Here is an 18409-nt window from a genome sequence, read left to right on the forward strand (position 1 = left end):
AGCACCGTAGGCCGTGGGCTAGGACAGAGGATATAGCAGTGAACAAGCTGACATTCTACTGGGAGAGACATAGTAAACAAATACATAACGTGGGGGTTAAGTGCGATGAAGAAGAAGGAAATATAAGGGGACGGGACAGAGACTGATGGGACAGCAGAAGACGTGCGTGTGGGATGTGTTTTACATAGGGCAGTCAAGTTCTCTCTGAGGAAGTGACGTTTCTGCAGAGACCTGAATGATCTGAGGGAAGACACGAAAATCAGGGGGCGGTCCAGCTTCCTCGCCTGAGAGCCCGGGAAACCGGCGGAACGCAGATACGCGAGGGCCGGGAGCCGGAGGAGCCGGGCCACCGAGGACTGTACGGCAGCGGGGGAGCGGTTTGGCGGGGACACAGGGCCGTTCAGTGGCCGCCGCGATGCTCCCCTCCTTGCAGGAATCGCTGGATGGGGATGAAAAGGAGCTAGAGAGCAGCGAGGAGGGTGGCTCCGCTGAGGAGCGGAGACTCGAGCCGCCGCCCAGCAGCCACTACTGTCTCTACAGCTACCGCGGAAGCAGGTGCAGCGCCCGGCCGCCCTTGTGGCCCCGCCCCGGCCCCACCGCCCGGCCCCGCAGCCCACCCCGGGTCCCGCAGCCTGGCCGCTCTCAAACGCCGTCTTCTCCCCTCCCAGCCAAGGTCTCTGGCCCTCAGGGCCCTCCTCGCCTTACGCGGTACTTCCGGGCCCCCAGGACTTTTGTGCCTGGCCCTCCCATGCCTCTGCGCTCTGTCCTTGACATCTTCCAGCTCCTTCCTGTCGCCCCTGCCTTTTGTTTAGCGCAGTGCCACGCACACTCAATAATGTCAATTCCCGGGCTTCCCTGGTGGCGCAGTGGTTGAGAGTCCGCCTGCCGATGCAGGGGACGTGGGTTCGTGCCCCGGTCCGGGAAGATCCCACATGCCGCAGAGCGGCTGGGCCCGTGAGCCATGGCCGCTGAGCCTGCATGTCCGGAGCCTGTGCTCCACAATGGGAGAGGCCACAGCAGTGAGAGGCCCGCGTACCGCAAAAAATAATAATAATAATAATAATAATGTCAATTCCCATCCCCTGTCCTTCCTGTCATTGTCTCTCCACTCTCCTCCATCCCCAACCCGCCATCCCTACCCCCACGCCCACCTGCTAGTTACCCTCTGTCCTTTGCCTCTTTTCCCTCCGCCCCAGCAGACTTCCTGGGGTTCTTCTGGCCCTGTAAAGTCTGTTTTTGTTTTTGTTTTGGCCGCAGTGCGTGGCTTGGGGGATCTTATTTCCCCGACCAGGGATTGAACCCAGGCCCTCAGCAGTGAAAGTTCCGAGTCCTAACCAGTGGACCGCCAGGGAATTCCCTGTAAAGTCTGTTTTTAAGAGTAAATTTCCTTGACTCTTCTGGATGTTTAATTTAGCCTTTCCTCCACCCCTTAAGTGGCCTGGAGAGAGAAGGAGCTCTTGTCTGAGCTGTTTTATGGGTTTTCCCTGTCAATGGACCCAGTGGAGGATTCAAGCACTTCTACCTTGCAGCATTTTAGTTGACTGCCCCTATCCTGCTTGCGGGGGGTGGGGCCCCATACTCCGCTTGAGTTAGAACCCATAAGTTGATAGCTGACTTGCTTTTGCGGCGTGCAGATTGGCACAGCAGCGAGCGGACAGTGATGATGGAAGCCCAAGTGGCACAAATGCAGAAACTCCCTCTGGTGATGATTTCAGGTAAAAACAGCTTGGCCATATCCCGCGTATGTGCTTTTCTCTTAAGGGCATCTCTGGCCTGCAGATGTCAGTGGGTACCCTGTCTCCACGCAGCTTTCCCTGAGTCAAACCATCAAGCCCACCTCTCCCCTAGGAACCTCATCTTGATTTTATTCGTTCATTTAGCCAAGGCTGGGGCGGATCCAAATACCCTTGTGATTAGCTCCAGGGTGATTAGCCACACAGTTAATCTGAGCTTCTTGATTGGAACTCCAGTAAATGTTCAATATAAGTATCAAGAAATTTAAAATCCTCCTTCCCCCCCCCCCACTGAATACCCTTTCATAGCTCCTCTGCTGCACGCTACAATGTAAACTCCAGGATAGCAGGGATTGCTATCTCTTTTGTTCATCGATGTCTCCCTACCTAGTACCTTGAGTGGTACCTGGCACAGGGTAGATATTTAACATATACTTATATATATATGAATGAATGAACCTCAACACTTGATGGATGCAAAGTGGAGTATAATACAAAAATATGTTCACTGAATGACTGGATGATGGATGATTTAAGGCATTTTTCAGGTACTGTAATAGAACTGTGGATATATATACATATATATTTTTTAAGTCCTCATTTTCAGAGATACCTAATGAGAAATTTAGGGATGAAATAATATGATTCCAGAAACTTGCTTCAAAATACGTCTGGGAAGTGGGAGGTATGGACAATATGGGAGTACAGGTGAAACAAGATTTTTTAAAAAATAATTTTTATTGCAGTATAGTTGATTTACAATGTTGTGTTAGTTTCAGGTGGACAGCAAAGTGAATCAGTTATATGTATACATAGAATCTTTTTTAGATTCTTTTCCCATATAGGCTATTACAGAGTATTGAGTAGAGTTCTCTGTGCTGTATACTAGGTCTTTTTTAGTTATCTATTTTATATATAGTAGTGTGTAAAAGTCAATCCCAGTCTCCCAGTTTATCCCCCCCGCCCGAGCTGAAACAAGATTGCCCATAAGCTGATAATTGTCAAAACTGGGTGTTAGGTACAAGTGGGTTCATTATAATATTCTCTCTACTTTTTATTTGTTTGAAATTTTCCATAACATGAAACCAAAGATGTGAGATGTATTGGGTTTATACTTTATATTGGGAAGTTTGGTGATAGAAGAGCTTTTCTTCCTGCATATTCAATTCATAGTTTCTGTTTATATTCTAATCTTAACCAAACTGAAGTGTTTATGTTTAGCTCATAAATGATCACTAAGCTGGTGTGTTTATTCATGGGTAGTAGGTAGTTGGAGGATTGAGGAAAGAAGAGGAGGCATGAAACAGTGATCTCAGGGGACTTCCCTGGTGGCACAGTGGTTAAGAATCCGCCTGCCAATGCAGGGGACACGGGTTCAAGCCCTGGTCTGGGAAGATCCCATATGCTGTGAAGCAACTAAGCCACGTGTCCCACAACTACTGAGCCTGTGCTCTAGAGCCCGCGAGCTACAACTACTGAAGCCCGCGTGCCTAGAGCCCGTGCTCCGCAACAAAAGAAGCCACCGCAGTGAGAAGCCTGCGCACTGCAACGAAGATTAGCCCCCGCTCGCCACAACTAGAGAAAGCCCGCGCTCAGCAACGAAGACCCAATGCAAACAAAATTAATTAATTAATTAATTTAAAGAAAAATAGAGATCTCAAAGAGTTGAAGAATGAGTGAACCAGGAAATGTGATAGCTGGGCAGCAGTAGGGCCCACTGGAGGCTAGTGGTCATTTATGTATGTATGTATGTATGTATGTATGTATGTATTTTGGCTGTGCTGCACGGCTTGCAGGATCTTAGTTCCCCGACCAGGGATTGAACCCAGGCCCACGGCAGTGAAACCACCAACCTAACCGCTGGACTGCCAGGGAATTCCTAGTGGTCATTAATTTAAAATGAGACTAGACACTGTGGATATGGGTTTTTGTCCAACCACATTCAGCTGCATAGGTGCAGATGCAGAGTAGGTAGACAGCTGGACTAACCAGGGCTGAAGTTTTGCTAAGCAGGTACAGGGAGGTGAAAACAAAGGGGTTGAATGAGAATGTGTGCAGGGGTGTGATTACAATGACTGGAATTTATGCTGGGTAAGGAGGAAGGAGGTGAGGATGAGAAACTTGAGACTACTGTGAAAAAGATATAAGGTCAGTGGCTTGGGGGTCCCAGTGGAGTCATAATACTAGAGAGAATGAGCTGGAAAGATAGAACTATTTTAAATGGATGAGGTAGATCATACTTGGTGATATACATTCCTAGAAGCCTCACCAACAGGAGTCAGATGGAAAGCTTTGCCGAGTCCTTAGTGAGGGCTTTTAGCGATGTCCTGTCTGACTTACGGGGTGTAAATGCAGAGTCCACTGGTAAGGAACGTGTGTCTTTTCATTTGTCAAGCCTCTCCTTGGCGGATACTAATCTACCATCTGAATTGGAGCCAGAGCTGTGCAGTTTCATTGCTAAGCGTCTTTCTAAGGGAGCAGTCTTTGAAGGGCTGGGTAATGTTGCATCTGTGGAGCTGAGGTAAGTATAAAATGTGCTGTATCCTGAAGTTTTATTTCTGAGCTAAATATGAGAAGTGGTGAGAAACTCCAAAAGATCAGTACCTACTAGACCTGCAGAGTTCATCTTTGTTCCCTGGCAGCTGAGCACTGGGCCTCCCACACTTCGTGGAATGGAATTAACTGAATGGCAGAGACTCTGACTCCTCAGTTTACGTACATAGTCTTGTACTTGGAAGAAAAGAGCTCATTACCAAAACTATAAGTGTATACTTGACAGTTGTAAAGGGCTTTCACAAGCTTCAATGCCATTCTCCTTACAAAGGGGTGATAAAGCAGATACTCTTACTTCCATTTTCAGATGAAGTAATAAACTCAGAGAAGTTGAGGCCCCAAGGCTGGTCACATTGATGGAATTCAGGCTTAAATATAGGTGTCCTCAGTTGAATTCCAGCCATCTTTCCACTACACCCCTTGATTGTAGTTCACTTCAGACCATGATATTGGCATCAAGTCCTCTCAGGAGTATGAGGCCACATACCAAAGATAAGGCCATCGGATAAACACTTCACATCTGCCTGGAGCTTCAGTAATTCATGAAGGTTTAGGGGAGGGAGAAAAGATGATTATATTTATGTGAACATGGATAAACTATGAACAAGAGTGAAATTTGCATGAATTTTTCACATAAGACAGGAGAATTCAAAGAAATTCCATGTTTGTTAGGTGCTGCTTCAGCTAAAGCCCATTATGGTATATGTTCATTTTTCTCTGTTGTTACAAGTAAACCAAGAAGTCTGGGAAGCTCTGACCTACTGAGCAGTCTAATGGTATTACCAGATCAGGATGACCAGGGCTCAGAGGAGTCTACAGAACTACATGCATGAGTTATCAAAATAATATATTTAACCTTTTTCTTTCTTTTCTAGAACTCCAGGTTACCGAGTTGGTTGTTATTACTGCCTTTTCCAACAAGAAAAACTACTTTCCCAAACAACAACAGACTCTGAACATAACTGTTCAGAGTATGTGGTCTGCTTTTTAGGAGGGTCTGAAAAAGGACTTGAGCTATATCCTTTCTTTGGTCTTTGAGGGTATCAGGAAGGAAAATGTTGGCAGGCAAGTAGAGGATTATTACTAGCAACCTCCGAAAAGGTTTTCTACCTCTTATGCATTAAGTTCAATTTCAGACCTCCATACGACCAGTTTGTCTTGGCTTGTTTTAATTGACAGTTATTTGAGAGATTTTTATATTACCTATTGAGAAATAAAACCCTTTCTTGATTCATCCTTTATTGCTTCCTTAAGAACATACTTTCAGGCTTGAATTGGACAAGTATATTCAAGGGCTGAAAAATAACATGAACTGTGAGGTAAGATGATTGCATTAATTTTTTTTAAAGAGTTTCATTCTTTTTTAAAAATATTTATTATTTATTTGGTTGTGCCGGGTCTTAGTTGCAGCAGGTGGGATCTTTAGTTGTGGCATGCGGGATCTAGTTCCCTGACCAGGGATTGAACCTGGGCCCCCTGCATTGGGAGCGTGGAGTCTTAACTGCTGGACCACCAGGGAAGTACCTGCATTAATATTTTTAAAGACTGAGATGATTAACATTATGCGACTGCTATACTTGTCAAATCATCCAGGTGGACACAGACACTTAGAAATTCTGAAAATGTGCTACTTTGCGGGCTAATAGGTGCTTGGGGGCTTCCCTGGTGGTGCAGTGGTTAAGAATCCGCCTGCCAATGCAGGGGACACGGGTTCGAGCCTGGTCCGGGAAGATCCCACATGCCGCGGAGCAACTAAGCCCGTGCGCCACAACTACTGAGCCTGCGCTCTAGAGCCCGTGCACTGCAACTACTGAGCCCGTGTGTCTGGAACCCGTGCTCCGCAACAAGAGAAGCCACTGCAATGAGAAGCCCGCGCACCACAGTGAAGAGTAGCCCCCACTCCACACAACTAGAGAAAGCCTGCGCACAGCAATGAAGACCCAACGCAGCCAAAAATAAATAAATTAATTTAAAATGGATTTCTGTTTTAAAAAAAGAAGAAAAAAAAGAAAGGTGCTTGTTAAGGGAAGCAGGGAACATAGTCCTATAAGTGCTGTAAGTTTCACAAGACCGCTTCTGAAGTTTTGCATCTATGAAAAATTCAATTAAATTCAAAGGTATATAGTAACATGCCAAGCGAGGAAGATGACGTTCTTTTCCCAATTTCTAGACACATAAGATTTATATTCTGGTCAGAACTAATGGCCCACAAAGCCTCTGGCACCAGAGACATGCTATGCAATGGGATGACTGTCCTTGAACTCAACCTCAAAGATTTTTAGAAACATCCCATTTTTCATTAATCGATCTTTTATGAATTAGATACATCCGTATCGATTCCTTTATCCATACCTTTTAAAAACTACGCATTTGGTTGGTGGCAGTTAAGTCATAACTCTTAAAATTTACTCCCCATTACACGTGGTAATAATTCCTTTCACTTGTCGTGCATGTGCTTACAAGACACTGCAGGAGGGGAAAGGATAGCATAGGAGTGAGCCGGGGATACGAGTCTAGGGGGAGCTGCTCTCCCAGGCTGGAGCTCTCCCTCCAGCCCCAGGGAGCAGCACAGCCAAGGAAGCCAAATGAGCTCCTGGCAGCGTGTCTGACACCCAGAGTGGGCTTGAGTGCTCTGATGCGATGACTTGTATCCTTCCCTGTTCGCATTTCGAGTGTGAATGAACTATCTGCATTCTCTCAGTCATTCAACAGGCACTTTATAAGCTCATCCATGGACGTTTCAGACGCTCTGCCAGGTGCTGGGGAGATGAGGAGTATTAAGAGAGTATCTCCAAGAGTTCACAGTACAGTGGGAGGAGACTGACATGTAAATGCCCCAACTCCCTTCAGTGAAGAAATAGCATGGAACCCTATTAATTCAGTCTCTTCATTTTATATAACGCATTTCTTAGTGTGTTTTTAAGAAATGCAGTACTGAATTAATCCCCACTCTGTCCAACAAGCCCAGCAAAGTTATATCACAATTCCTTTTTTAAAATTTGTGGCGTTAGCTTAAAAGAAGGTGTCTGTCCCCAGTTCTTTTCACTGTCAAGAGTATCATGAAGAAAATGTTAAGTCCAAGGTGAAGGCTGATATCAAAGCAAATGACATTCTCTCTTGATCTAGGAAAGGGGTGGGGAGAACCACGTGCAGTCCTACCTGAGCAGCTGGTTTGAGGATGTTGTATGCCCAATCCAAAGGGTGGTTCATCTCTTTCAGGAGCAGCTTACCTTTCTGCTACATGCTGTAAGTATTGCCCAAACAAAAGCATTTCCTTAATTGAGAATCGCTTTGGCTGAGTTTGGATTATTTAAAGGCATACTTATTTTCTGTGAACATTACCTTCCCCCCCGAATATTCATTCAGACAATGCCTGCATTAGGATAGACCACACTCTATTTATTCAGATCTAGAAAGTTACACTACTAAGGTAGAATTGCAAATGCTGAGTCTTCTAATAGGATAAAACGTTTTAAAATAATTACCTTTTTTTTTTTTGGCCCCGCTGCACAGCATATGCGATCTTGGTTCCCCGACCAGGGATTGAACCTGGGCCACGGCAGTGAAAGCCCCGAATCCTAACCACTAGACCAGCAGGGAACTCCCTAAAATAATTACTCTTTGAAGTGATCTGGAAGAGGTGTAATTTCCAAAATAATTTGAGAAGGAAGATGGAAATCAAAAGTGATTCTACCTATATAAAAATGTCCAAATAAAAAATGAAAAATTCACTAAAATATCCAGACAATGGGGAAGGCTCGAGTAAATGGCCAGGTTTTTCATGTAAATATGTGGTAGGTAGATGCAGCTGAGGCTGGATGGCTCCACAAGCCCAGGTGGTGAAGCCAGGTTTCAGACCATTAGTGAGCAACAGCTGAACAAGGCTCTGGAGAGCTCCCGGACAGTGCCCAGCAAGCACTGTCTAGCGTGGTGGTGATTGGGGAAGGTGATGTTTAGTCACAAGTGGCTGCCTAACAAGGAAAACTGGAATACATGTGTCAGTTAGGCTTTATTTTTCTCTCATAGGCTCTGAGTTATACTCCTGTTGAGGTTAAAGAATCAGATGAAAAAACACAGAGAGACATTCACAGGTAAAGAACAGTTTTGCAAAGAGTGAACCTTTTCCACAGCAAGCCTGATATTTATGTTTTTAACACCCACCCCCGCCCCCAATGCAGAATGAATTTGCTTCCTCCTTCCCATCCTGTAATATAGTTTGTGCAAAAGGATTGTGTGTGTGGCAGGTTTCTGAGTGTGGCCAGTCTCCAAGGCCTTATTCACGAAGGCACCATGACGTCTTTGTGCATGGCCATGACGGAGGAGCAGCATAAGTCTGTGATCATCGATTGTAGTAGCTCCCGGCCTCAGTTCCACAACGCAGGTGAGCCACAACCCTGGGAGCAGGCTTGTGAATCTCCTTTTTTGCGCTGAGAACAAAGGATGCAAACTTATCCTTCCTGTCTTGTGCAGTTTTACATGTTTCTCCCCAAATCACCAAAAACAATAGCAGTTCTAGAAACGTGGAAATCATGTCATGCCTTGCAATTCTTCTCCTAGGTATAGAGAGAACTCTTGTATATGTACACAAGGAGACAAATACAAGATGTTCATAAGGGCACTGTTTGAAATAGCCAAGAACTGAAAGCAACTTAAGTGTCTGTCAACAGAACTGGTAAACTGCTCTGTTCGTACAATGGAATACTATATAGCCGTGACAATGAGCGAACTAGAGCTATATGTCTCGGTATAGCACACAAACGTATTATATAGTGCAAGAGCCGTGAAAGAAAAATACAGCTTTAACATACGCAAAATACTACTATATAGGGCTTATAGATAAAGTATGTGGCAAAAGTTTAAAGAAAGACATGGGCATGATAATTCTTTCTGATGGGAAAGGAAGGGGATGTGATTGGGAAGAGGCACATTGGAGCTTCAACCATTTTGGTATTTCTTAACCTGGTGGTGAGTTAAGTTTTTTTAGACCATTATAGAAGTCTTAAATAACTCATTTTAAGAGTTTTTATAAAGGAGGAAAGAATATCATGATGTATACAAAGATTGAATCATTATGTTGTGCACCTGAAACTAATATGTCAATTACACCTCAATTTAAAAAAAGAAAATAAATAGAAAGGAAGAATAAATGTCTTGTGATTTCACTTTTATTTATTTTTCTAAAATATTTTATAGGAAGCAATCGGTTTTGTGAGGATTGGATGCAGGCTTTTTTGAATGGTGCTGAAGGAGGTAACCCTTTTCTTTTTCGACAAGTCCTGGAGAACTTTAAACTAAAGGTAACTGATCGGCTGTGTGCCAAGTGCCACGCATAGTCTTTGTCTGAACTGTAATTAGTACCCGTGACGGAGTAACAAATCTGCTTTACAGCTATGATGTCATTCTCAAAACTAGAATCCTTAGTGCCAGTCTTCCCACACCCAGTGACCACTGGGTACCTAAACTTTTCATCTTTGCTAATCTGACAGGGTGACGATGGTATATCACTGTTTTTATTTGCTTTTTTATTTATTTTTTATTTTTTGGCTGTGTCGGGTCTTAGGTGCAGAGCGTGGGCTCTTCACTGCGGCGTGCGGGCTCTCTGGTTGTGGCGCGCGGGCTTACTTGCCCCAGAGCATGTGGGATCTTAGTCCCCTGACCGGGGATCGAACCAGCGTCCCCTGCATTGCAAGATGGATTCTTAACCACTGGACCACCAGGGAAGTCCCTTTATTTGCATTTTAAAAATTCAGTTCATTTCAACCAAAACCAAAACAGTTCGCCCATTTCTCCCACTCCCTACCTCCTGCCTCTGGTGGCCACCAGTCTGTTCTCGAAGTCTATGAGCTTGTTTTTTTTGTTTTTTTTTTTTAACTCTCTATATATTTGGATTCCACATGTAGAAGAGATCGTGTGGTATTTGTCTTTCTCTGTCGGACTTGTTTCACTTAGCACTTAGCATGGTGCCCTTGAGGTCCATCCGTGTTGTCACCGATGGCAGGATCTCATTCTTTTTCATGGCTGAGTGGTATTCCACTGGGTATACATACCACAGTTTCTTTGTCAACTCATCCGTCAGTGGACACTTGGGTTCTTCGTGTCATTGGTGATGCCGCAGGGAACATGAGGGTGCAGGTACCTTTTTGAATAGGTGTTTTTGTTTTCTTCAGGTAGATGCAGAAGGAGCATTGCTGGATCGTATCTTTTTCATTTGGATTATTACCTTAGGGGATATTCCCTAAAGTGGGATTCCCAAGTCAAAGTGTTTGAATGCTTTGGTTCCTATTACAAATTGCCAGCTTGCACTTCAGAAAAATAGGAATAAGTTACAGAATGGCCAGCAATGAGTGTGGGTTTTCTATGCAGAACCTAATATAACAGTTTTTATCAATCTTATTTATTTTTATTAATTTAATACTGGCACTCCATAGCTGTTCAAATCTGTCTTTAATTATTATTCAGGATGAATATTTTTTCATATTAGTTTACTATTTGCAAATAAACAAAAAGACACATTTCAATGGAGCAAATCTATCCACTATGATATAGCGACATTATGAATTGTAAAGGCAATACTAATGAAAGATGTTACCTGTCATTCTTTATATGTAAACAATATCTTTACAGTTTTTGATAAATTGTCAAGTAGACTCTGGGTCTTAACCATAAATTTGCATTATTCTGTATCTATTTTGTACCATAAGCCTTATTCACAATAATTAAAATAATTTTTTAAAAACAAACACAAACTAGAATCCTCAAAAGGCATTCCATTTATATTTTTCAGTGGCTTCTGCATATGTACCATTGCATATCCAATTAATTGGATTGAATGCTTGCTTATATTTCAAGGACGTCAGTCTTGTAATTTGTGACATATCTTAGTTGGAAAGCACAAAAAAAGGAGTTCCATGCCTAAGTGTTCAAAATTTTGGTGGGGAGGCATGTTGTCACCTTATTTAGGAGATTTGTAAAGTATTTTTACTTTATATATATAAAAGATTTTGTTCTACCAAGGGCAAAGCATATTAGCAATAAAAATGACGAAAATAGGGGCTTCCCTGGTGGCGCAGTGGTTGAGAGTCCGCCTGCCGATGCAGGGGACACGGGTTCGTGCCCTGGTCCGGGAGGATTCCACATGCCGCGGAGCGGCTGGGACCGTGGGCCATGGCCGCTGGGCCTGCGCGTCCGGAGCCTGTGCTCCGCAATGGGAGAGGCCACAATGGTGAGAGGCCCGTGTACCGCAAAAAAAAAAAAAAAAAGATGAAAATATTCAAAAATAAAAAGCAGACATTTCAGTAACATATGTTGAGCTCTCAGCTGGATAGGAGATCTTTTTCAGGCTTCATTATTATCTCACTAAACACATATTTAACTGGATAATCTTTTTCTAGGCCATACAAGACACAAATAATTTGAAGAGATTTATCCGGCAGGCAGAAATGAATCATTATGCTTTGTTTAAATGTTACATGTTCCTAAAGAACTGTGGTAGTGGAGATATCCTTTTGAAGATTGTTAAAGTGGAACACGAAGAAATGCCCGAAGCCAAAAGTGTGGTAGCTGTCCTCGAAGAATTTATGAAAGAAGCTCCTACCCAAAGTTTTTGATCACGTTTTGAGATGATTATATTGTGAAGTTATGCAAGCCTTGGTGTTTGAAATTGCAGTTGTTATAACTGTCATAGGATTGCTATTTCAGATTATTTGAAACATTCTAGGTTTTTTCATGTTGTACTTTTAAGATTAAACCTAATTAGACATATAAATCTGAGGCAAGTCTTCACTGAGCCCTAGAGAGATGTGTGTTAGAGTTGTGAAAATTTTACATTTGCTGGTCTCATAAATTCTAGACTTCAGGGAGTTGTTCCTTAAAAAACTTCAGAGGTGATTTTGTGGCTTCTGTGAGGAGTTTGCTGCAGTATTTAGCAAATTTTCCTCCCAGAAAAATGATAATACTTCTTTCTCAACGTACTATAGCTTCTTTTAAAAAAAGTACTCCTAGTTTTAGGACAGATTAACACCACGACACCATTTCAAAAACAGATCTGTGCATCCTGTGGGTGCTTGATAGATTTTTTTTGTCTGATTGATAATGGATGGATGATGAAGCCAGCCTTCATGTCAATATGCAAATAAATCATGAGTGTGTAAGGAAGTAAATGAGCTTTAAAAATAGATGTACTCGGGCTTCCCTGGTGGCGCAGTGGTTGAGAGTCCGCCTGCCAATGCAGGGGACACGGGTTCGTGCCCCGGTCCAGGAAGATCCCACATGCCGCGGAGTGGCTGCGCCCGTGAGCCATGGCCGCTGAGCCTGCGCGTCCGGAGCCTGTGCTCCGCAACGGGAGAGGCCACAACAGTGAGAGGCCGCGTACCGCAAAAAAAAAAAAAAAAAATAGATGTACTAGCTTCAAGATAAAACATTATCTCTGATGGAAAGCTACTGCAGAAGTGGCCCCATCACTTTTCTTCATTTGTTCACAGGTATTTGCCAAGAGCCTATATTTTCTTTTTTCTTTCAGATGAAAATGCTGGAGTTTTTAAACAGAGTGTTAAAAAAGAAACAAAGTACATAAATTTTACAAGCAAATGTAACAGATTCTTCATGTCAGGGTTAATCATTACTCTTAGTTTTTTGTACATTTGTTGCAAGCCTTAAATTGTTTTATTCTGAATCAATTGAAAGTGTTCTCAGAGCCATTTATAATTCCCATGGAAGCCAACTGTAGCTACACACATATGACTGCAGTTTGTTCTGCTTAGCTCTTTAATAAATCCATTTGATAACGATTTTTGTTTAGAAGATCAGAAGTCTTGTGTTCTCACTGCCCTCAGGATGCTCAGAGGAACACAAGCCCATAAAAATTCTCTCCTACACTCATCTAAATTCACATTAAGTGCTGAGTTTTAACTTTCCAAATGACTGACAATGGCCTTCTGCTTTCTCTTATACTGAAGTCTAGAGACATGACTCACTGAGCCATTTCTTTTCTTTAATGAGAAATACAATTCAGGATCCTCATAAAGGCTTTCATATGGTTTTAAACTTTAATAACTTGGATCATAGTCAGTGTAGGAAAAAAAATCCAAGTAGCATCTTTTTTATAGCATTAAATTCAGAATGACTATGGAAAACAAGCGATTCTATGGCACAGCCCTTGAATCTTTTTCTAATGTAGGTTTGCCCACTTGGAAATCAAATTTTTAAATAAACAATGCTAAGACATCAACATTTTGAGTCTGGAAAACATATTTTTCATTTTCAAATTCACATATCATTCAAGAGTCCATGTTGTAAATAGCATTTAAAAGCAAATGTATTACCTGCTTCAAGTCATTTATGGAAAGAGTCAAGGCATAATTACATATTCTTTATATGTACTTTTATATATACTTTTTGTAATGTAAGCTCACTACATTACACAGTTATATATAAAACAGTCTTATTTTTTATTTATTTATTTTTTTGGCAGTACGCGGGCCTCTCACTGTTGTGGCCTCTCCCGTTGCGGAGCACAGGCTCCGGACGCGCAGGCTCAACAGCCATGGCTCACGGGCCTAGCCGCTCCGCAGCATGTGGGCTCTTCCCGGACTAGGGCACGAACCCGCGTCCCCTGCATCGGCAGGCGGACTCTCAACCACTGCGCCACCAGGGAAGCCCAAACAGTCTTATTTTAAAAGTGTATGATTGGGCCTCCCTGGTGGCGCAGTGGTTGAGAGTCCGCCTGCCGATGCAGGGGATACGGGTTCGTGCCCCGGTCTGGGAGGATCCCATATGCCGCGGAGCGGCTGGGCCCGTGAGCCATGGCCGCTGGGCCTGCGCATCCGGAGCCTGTGCTCCGCAACGGGAGAGGCCACAACAGTGAGAGGCCCGCATACCGCAAAAAAAAAAAAAAAAAAAGTGTATGATAAACTGTATATCACTACTGTAGACAAGGAAAATAGTGACATGGAGTTGAGTATCTTGTGGGCCATGAGAAGAAACTCAAAGAGCTCATGACCAAAAACATGTACTGTATTCAAATTTTAATAAGCTAATATATTAACTTTTAAAGTTTTAAAAGGCATTTGTTCAAGTGTGGAATACATTATGTATTATTTGTGTGCTATACACAGGAAATGTATGTTTGTCACATATCAAAAATGGTCTCAATTTATCTGTAATTATATTTATAATAATAATAATAATAAAACAACTTAGCTTCTCACTAGCACAGTCATTTTTATTCAGTGAGCTCAATTCTCCAGCCTGACATTTTTATTAATTCACAACAAGTTTATGGGGGAAATTATACTTGTTAGGCTAAGGAATTTGTTGAAGGAAATCAAATCACCTGCTGGGAGACACCTTTCTGCATCTTGCAGGAGGCATGAGGCAGAGTGTAGGAGCAATTCCCATCACAATGTTTTATTCATTGTCTAGTAGAGTTTACCTTTGGAACTCAATAACCCAAGTCAATTCCTTTCACTCTCATTCATTATTAACCATGACAGAATGCCTCTCCTTTACCAGAGGATCACCTATACCAGATGCCAGAAAAGCCTGCACGTGTCTCAGAAATAAGATTCAGTTACTGGGACTACATTTTCCTAACCATGTGTCTTCTTAGTAATGGAAACCCCACTGGCTTCAATGAAGTCTTTCCATTTGGAGGTCTAAGAAGGCAGCTCCAGTCCTATATCTGCTAAACTTCTTAAATGTGCCTCATGGACTTCATACCACTCTGCGCTGGCATAAATGCTAGATTTTGGAAATTGGGGGTGATAGGGGGTGATAGCTGCTGATTTTCTTGTGACCTACCTCTGGGAGGGCTGACAAAATGGAGATCCTGTTAAGTGAACACCGGAGTTCATGTTCCAAGGTTCACGGCTGTGACCGATGGCCCTAGGCCCAGGGCAATGAGACTGGCTCTTTAAACAAACACCCTGCTGCTTCTACAAACTTAGTGTCCTTAAAGTTCTATACAAACACCCGGAGGCTGAGAACACGAACTTTGGAACCAGGCAGTCTTGGGTGTGACCCTACTAGCAAGTTACTGAACTTCTCTAAGCCTTCCCCTCATGTGTCAATACGGGTGTACTTACACCCACTTCACACCAAGTAGCTGTGCAATTAAATGAGAGTAAGATTGAAAGTGCCTCTCGCCCAGTGCCCTGGCACATAGTAGGTACCCAGTAACTGGTCTTCATAATTACCTCATTATCGGTAAACATTAAGTAATGGGAAGAAAGAATCTTCATTAAGTAGAAGGGAGGAAGCCGAAGAGTGAAGAAGGAAGTGATAAGAGGCCAAGTCCAAAGCTGGCTTAACGACTTTTGGCTGCCAGGGAGCTTACCTTTAACTGCCTCGGGTGTCGGAACGTGGAACTGAGTCCTGGGAACACGGCTGCTGACAGGATGCAGACTTTCCTTCTAGGGGAGTCAGTTCTCCACACTCCAAACAGAAGTGGGTTCCTGGAGCTTTAGGCTGAACCCTGCTCTCAAGTTTGTTCTGGGGTGACTTCTGCCATCCCAGAAAGCATTTAAAAATCTTTGTAAATGATACACAGGAAACTGATGTGAAAACATTTAAGGGAAACACAGTGAATGTAACAGGGTTGGTTAATCCTCCAGCGAAAGGCAAAACTACATACACTGCCGTCAGCTTAGAAAAACTGGTGAGAACGGGCCACCTCCTCAGGTTTCATCCATTCAAAGCCCACTCGACTGTTAAACTTACCAAGTGCCAGACTCTACCTTAACACTTAATGCTCCTCTTATTTTCCCCTTCTTTTTTTTTTTTTTTTTTTCTTTGCGGTACGCGGACCTCTCACTGTCGTGGCCTCTCCCCTTGCGGAGCACAGGCTCCGGGCACGCAGGCTCAGCGGCCATGGTTCACGGGCCCAGCCGCTCCGTGGCATGTGGGATCTTCCCGGACCGGGGCACGAACCCGTGTCCCCTGCATCGGCAGGCGGACTCTCAACCACTGCGCCACCAGGGAAGCCCCTATTTTCCCCTTCTGTATGCGAACTGTCCATGCCCTTTTACCCTGAGAACATTCCTAATCGCTTCTCAAGATCAGGGTGCTGACAGCCTCTAGAAAGACCTAAAGACTAGACCATTGGGGTAAAGAAGGAAGTACCTAGGATATTTTGAAGACAATTCCTCCAATAATAATAGTCAAAATATTAAGCTCTCACTGGGGTACCGTGTAAGAGTGGAAGGGGAAGGCAGGGCACCCACCAGGACAGCTGGCACAGAGTTTCTTGACCTGAAACTATGGATGAGTTTCCTTATTCACAGCCCTCTCCCCCTAAATCGTACACGAAATTGTCTATCTGTGCATTTTTATGGGCAGAGAAATCGTGCTTTCATCAACCACTCAAAAGAACTCAGTAATTCAAGAAACGGTAAGAACCACCAAGCTGGGCTTCCCTGGTGGCGCAGTGGTTAAGAGTCCACCTGTCAATGCAGGACATGCGGGTTCGAGCCCTGGCCCGGGAGGATCCCACGTGCCGCGGAGCAACTAAGCCCGTGAGCCACAACTACTGAGCCCACGTGCCACGACTACTGAAACCCTGGTGCCCAGAGCCCGTGCTCCACAACAAGAGAAGCCACGACAATGAGAAGCCCGCGCACCGCAACGAAGAGTAGCCCCCGCTCGCCACAACTGGAGAAAGCCCGTGCGCAGCAACGAAGACCCAATGCAGCCAAAAATAAATAAATAAATAAATTTATAAAAAAAAAAAAAAGAACCACCAAGCTGGAAACACCAGCACCGAGCACGGACGCCCCATCTGTAGCGCATACATCGTAGACCCACCCCCACTGTTGTCCACACTCTCCCCCTCCCTAACCCAAACTGAGATGAAATAGAGTCCAATGGCAGCCCTTGAGGTCACTTCTTGAATAACCAATGGCTTAAAGAAAAAAAAAAATCTTTAATGGAATCTGTGCTCAAATAATATGTTACAACAAAAATATACAGACTATACACAATATAAAAATATTTAGAAACAAACATTGCAGCTTGTGTTTTTTGTTTCCACTTACTCAAGTCCTGGGCGGAGGAAGATCAGTGTTGGGCAGTTTTTTAAGGCAGAGGAGTTGCAGAGCTTTCCGGCCAGCACTGGGAGCCACATGAATGGTGTCAGGAAAGGGTTTCCACTGCACCCGGGAACCGTCATTATTTGCAAACGAAATTGGACGCTGGGGAAAGAAGATCCAGGCTTGGCGAGCAGCAACTCCCCTAATCCTCTGGGCTAGAATGATTCTCATGGAAGTTGAGAATCCCATTAGCTGTCAAAAGCGTCTCATTAGGGAGCTTTTCCTAATTAAAAAATGAATGATGAATGGTGTCATTAAACCGAAATTGCTCCTCTGAAGGTTTGTTTTCCTTTCCCCAGTCTCCGTGATTCCTCTTCCGTCTCGGGAGGGAGTGAGTCTAGGGCTGCTGTTTGGGGAACCTCAGCTTTCAATCTCTGGAGCCTGTGGATGAAAGGCGACCGGCCTCCACAGCCTGAAGATTCACTCCACCCTCTGCTTCCCAGCACCCTGGCCAGGTGGCCCTACAAGAGGCGGAAGGACGGAGGACGACGGGGACGTGCTGCTGGCAGGTGCTGGGAGCTTGGGAACAGAGGGACTTGCCGGGGAGAAAGCCAGACTCCAAAAGTAAAGCCTTCTTACCGGACAGCTGTCTCCCGGCCCTGGGTTGGAGACCTGAGTGGTGTGAAGTGACTACCGTCATCACTGGGCAGTCTTGCTTGGAGCGATGGTTGGGAGAGGTGGTGCAGGTGGGCGTTAAGCACAGCAAAGAACTTCAGGGTTATTTTTGGACAGGGAGCAGCTGGGGCTGGAGGCCTGAGGTGTGGAGGAGGCTCCCTTAGCGCGTCCCAGACCTTGCAGGGCAGACTTAACAGGATGGGAGACAGGACTTCCGCCTCAGGCAGTCCGTCTCGGTAACAGGCTTCCATCTGAAACTCTGAAGGAACTGGGTACTTCTCTGAGGGCTTTCTAGACTCTTCTGGTTCACAGTCTTCTTGCCCCTCTCCAGGCCGCACCAAACAAGAAGGCCCCTCTCTGCCCCCTCCACCCACATCCCAGAGCTCTCAGGTGCCAGGGCCTGGAGGGGGAGCCCTGCCAGCAGCT

The 18409-nt window shown here is 44.3% G+C and overlaps 1 protein-coding gene across 5 annotated transcripts; it reads left to right on the plus strand.

Annotated features, from left to right (window-relative positions):
- Positions 1–260: 260 nt before the first annotated feature.
- On the plus strand, positions 261–18396 carry LOC308607105 (protein Njmu-R1). 5 transcript variants are annotated; one of them, XM_081218710.1, is made up of 10 exons: positions 261–555; positions 1635–1715; positions 4129–4254; positions 5162–5302; positions 5548–5605; positions 7413–7532; positions 8313–8377; positions 8531–8667; positions 9480–9583; positions 17320–18396. In XM_081218710.1, the coding sequence occupies exons 1-10, from the start codon at positions 416–418 to the stop codon at positions 17356–17358; spliced, it is 1011 nt and encodes a 336-aa protein (XP_081074836.1). In that variant the 5' UTR covers positions 261–415; the 3' UTR covers positions 17359–18396. The 5 variants fall into 5 exon arrangements, with proteins under 5 accessions (XP_081074836.1, XP_081074834.1, XP_081074835.1 ...); XM_081218708.1 differs by lacking the exon at positions 17320–18396 and adding an exon at positions 16736–17313; XM_081218709.1 differs by lacking the exon at positions 17320–18396 and adding an exon at positions 12805–13726.
- Positions 18397–18409: the final 13 nt, after the last annotated feature.

The sequence above is a fragment of the Mesoplodon bidens genome (assembly GCF_964165515.1).
Source record: "Mesoplodon bidens genome assembly, chromosome: 19".
Classification (NCBI taxonomy): Eukaryota; Metazoa; Chordata; class Mammalia; order Artiodactyla; family Ziphiidae; genus Mesoplodon; species Mesoplodon bidens.

Bases quoted from the DNA above. Each gene is read 5' to 3' on its own strand.
- LOC308607105 (XM_081218706.1), top strand. From the start codon at position 416: ATGCTCCCCTCCTTGCAGGAATCGCTGGATGGGGATGAAAAGGAGCTA. The intron at 8,378-8,530 runs GTAAAGAACAGT...TGTGTGTGGCAG, and splicing joins ACACAGAGAGACATTCACAG to GTTTCTGAGTGTGGCCAGTC. The intron at 8,668-9,479 runs GTGAGCCACAAC...AATATTTTATAG, and splicing joins GCCTCAGTTCCACAACGCAG to GAAGCAATCGGTTTTGTGAG.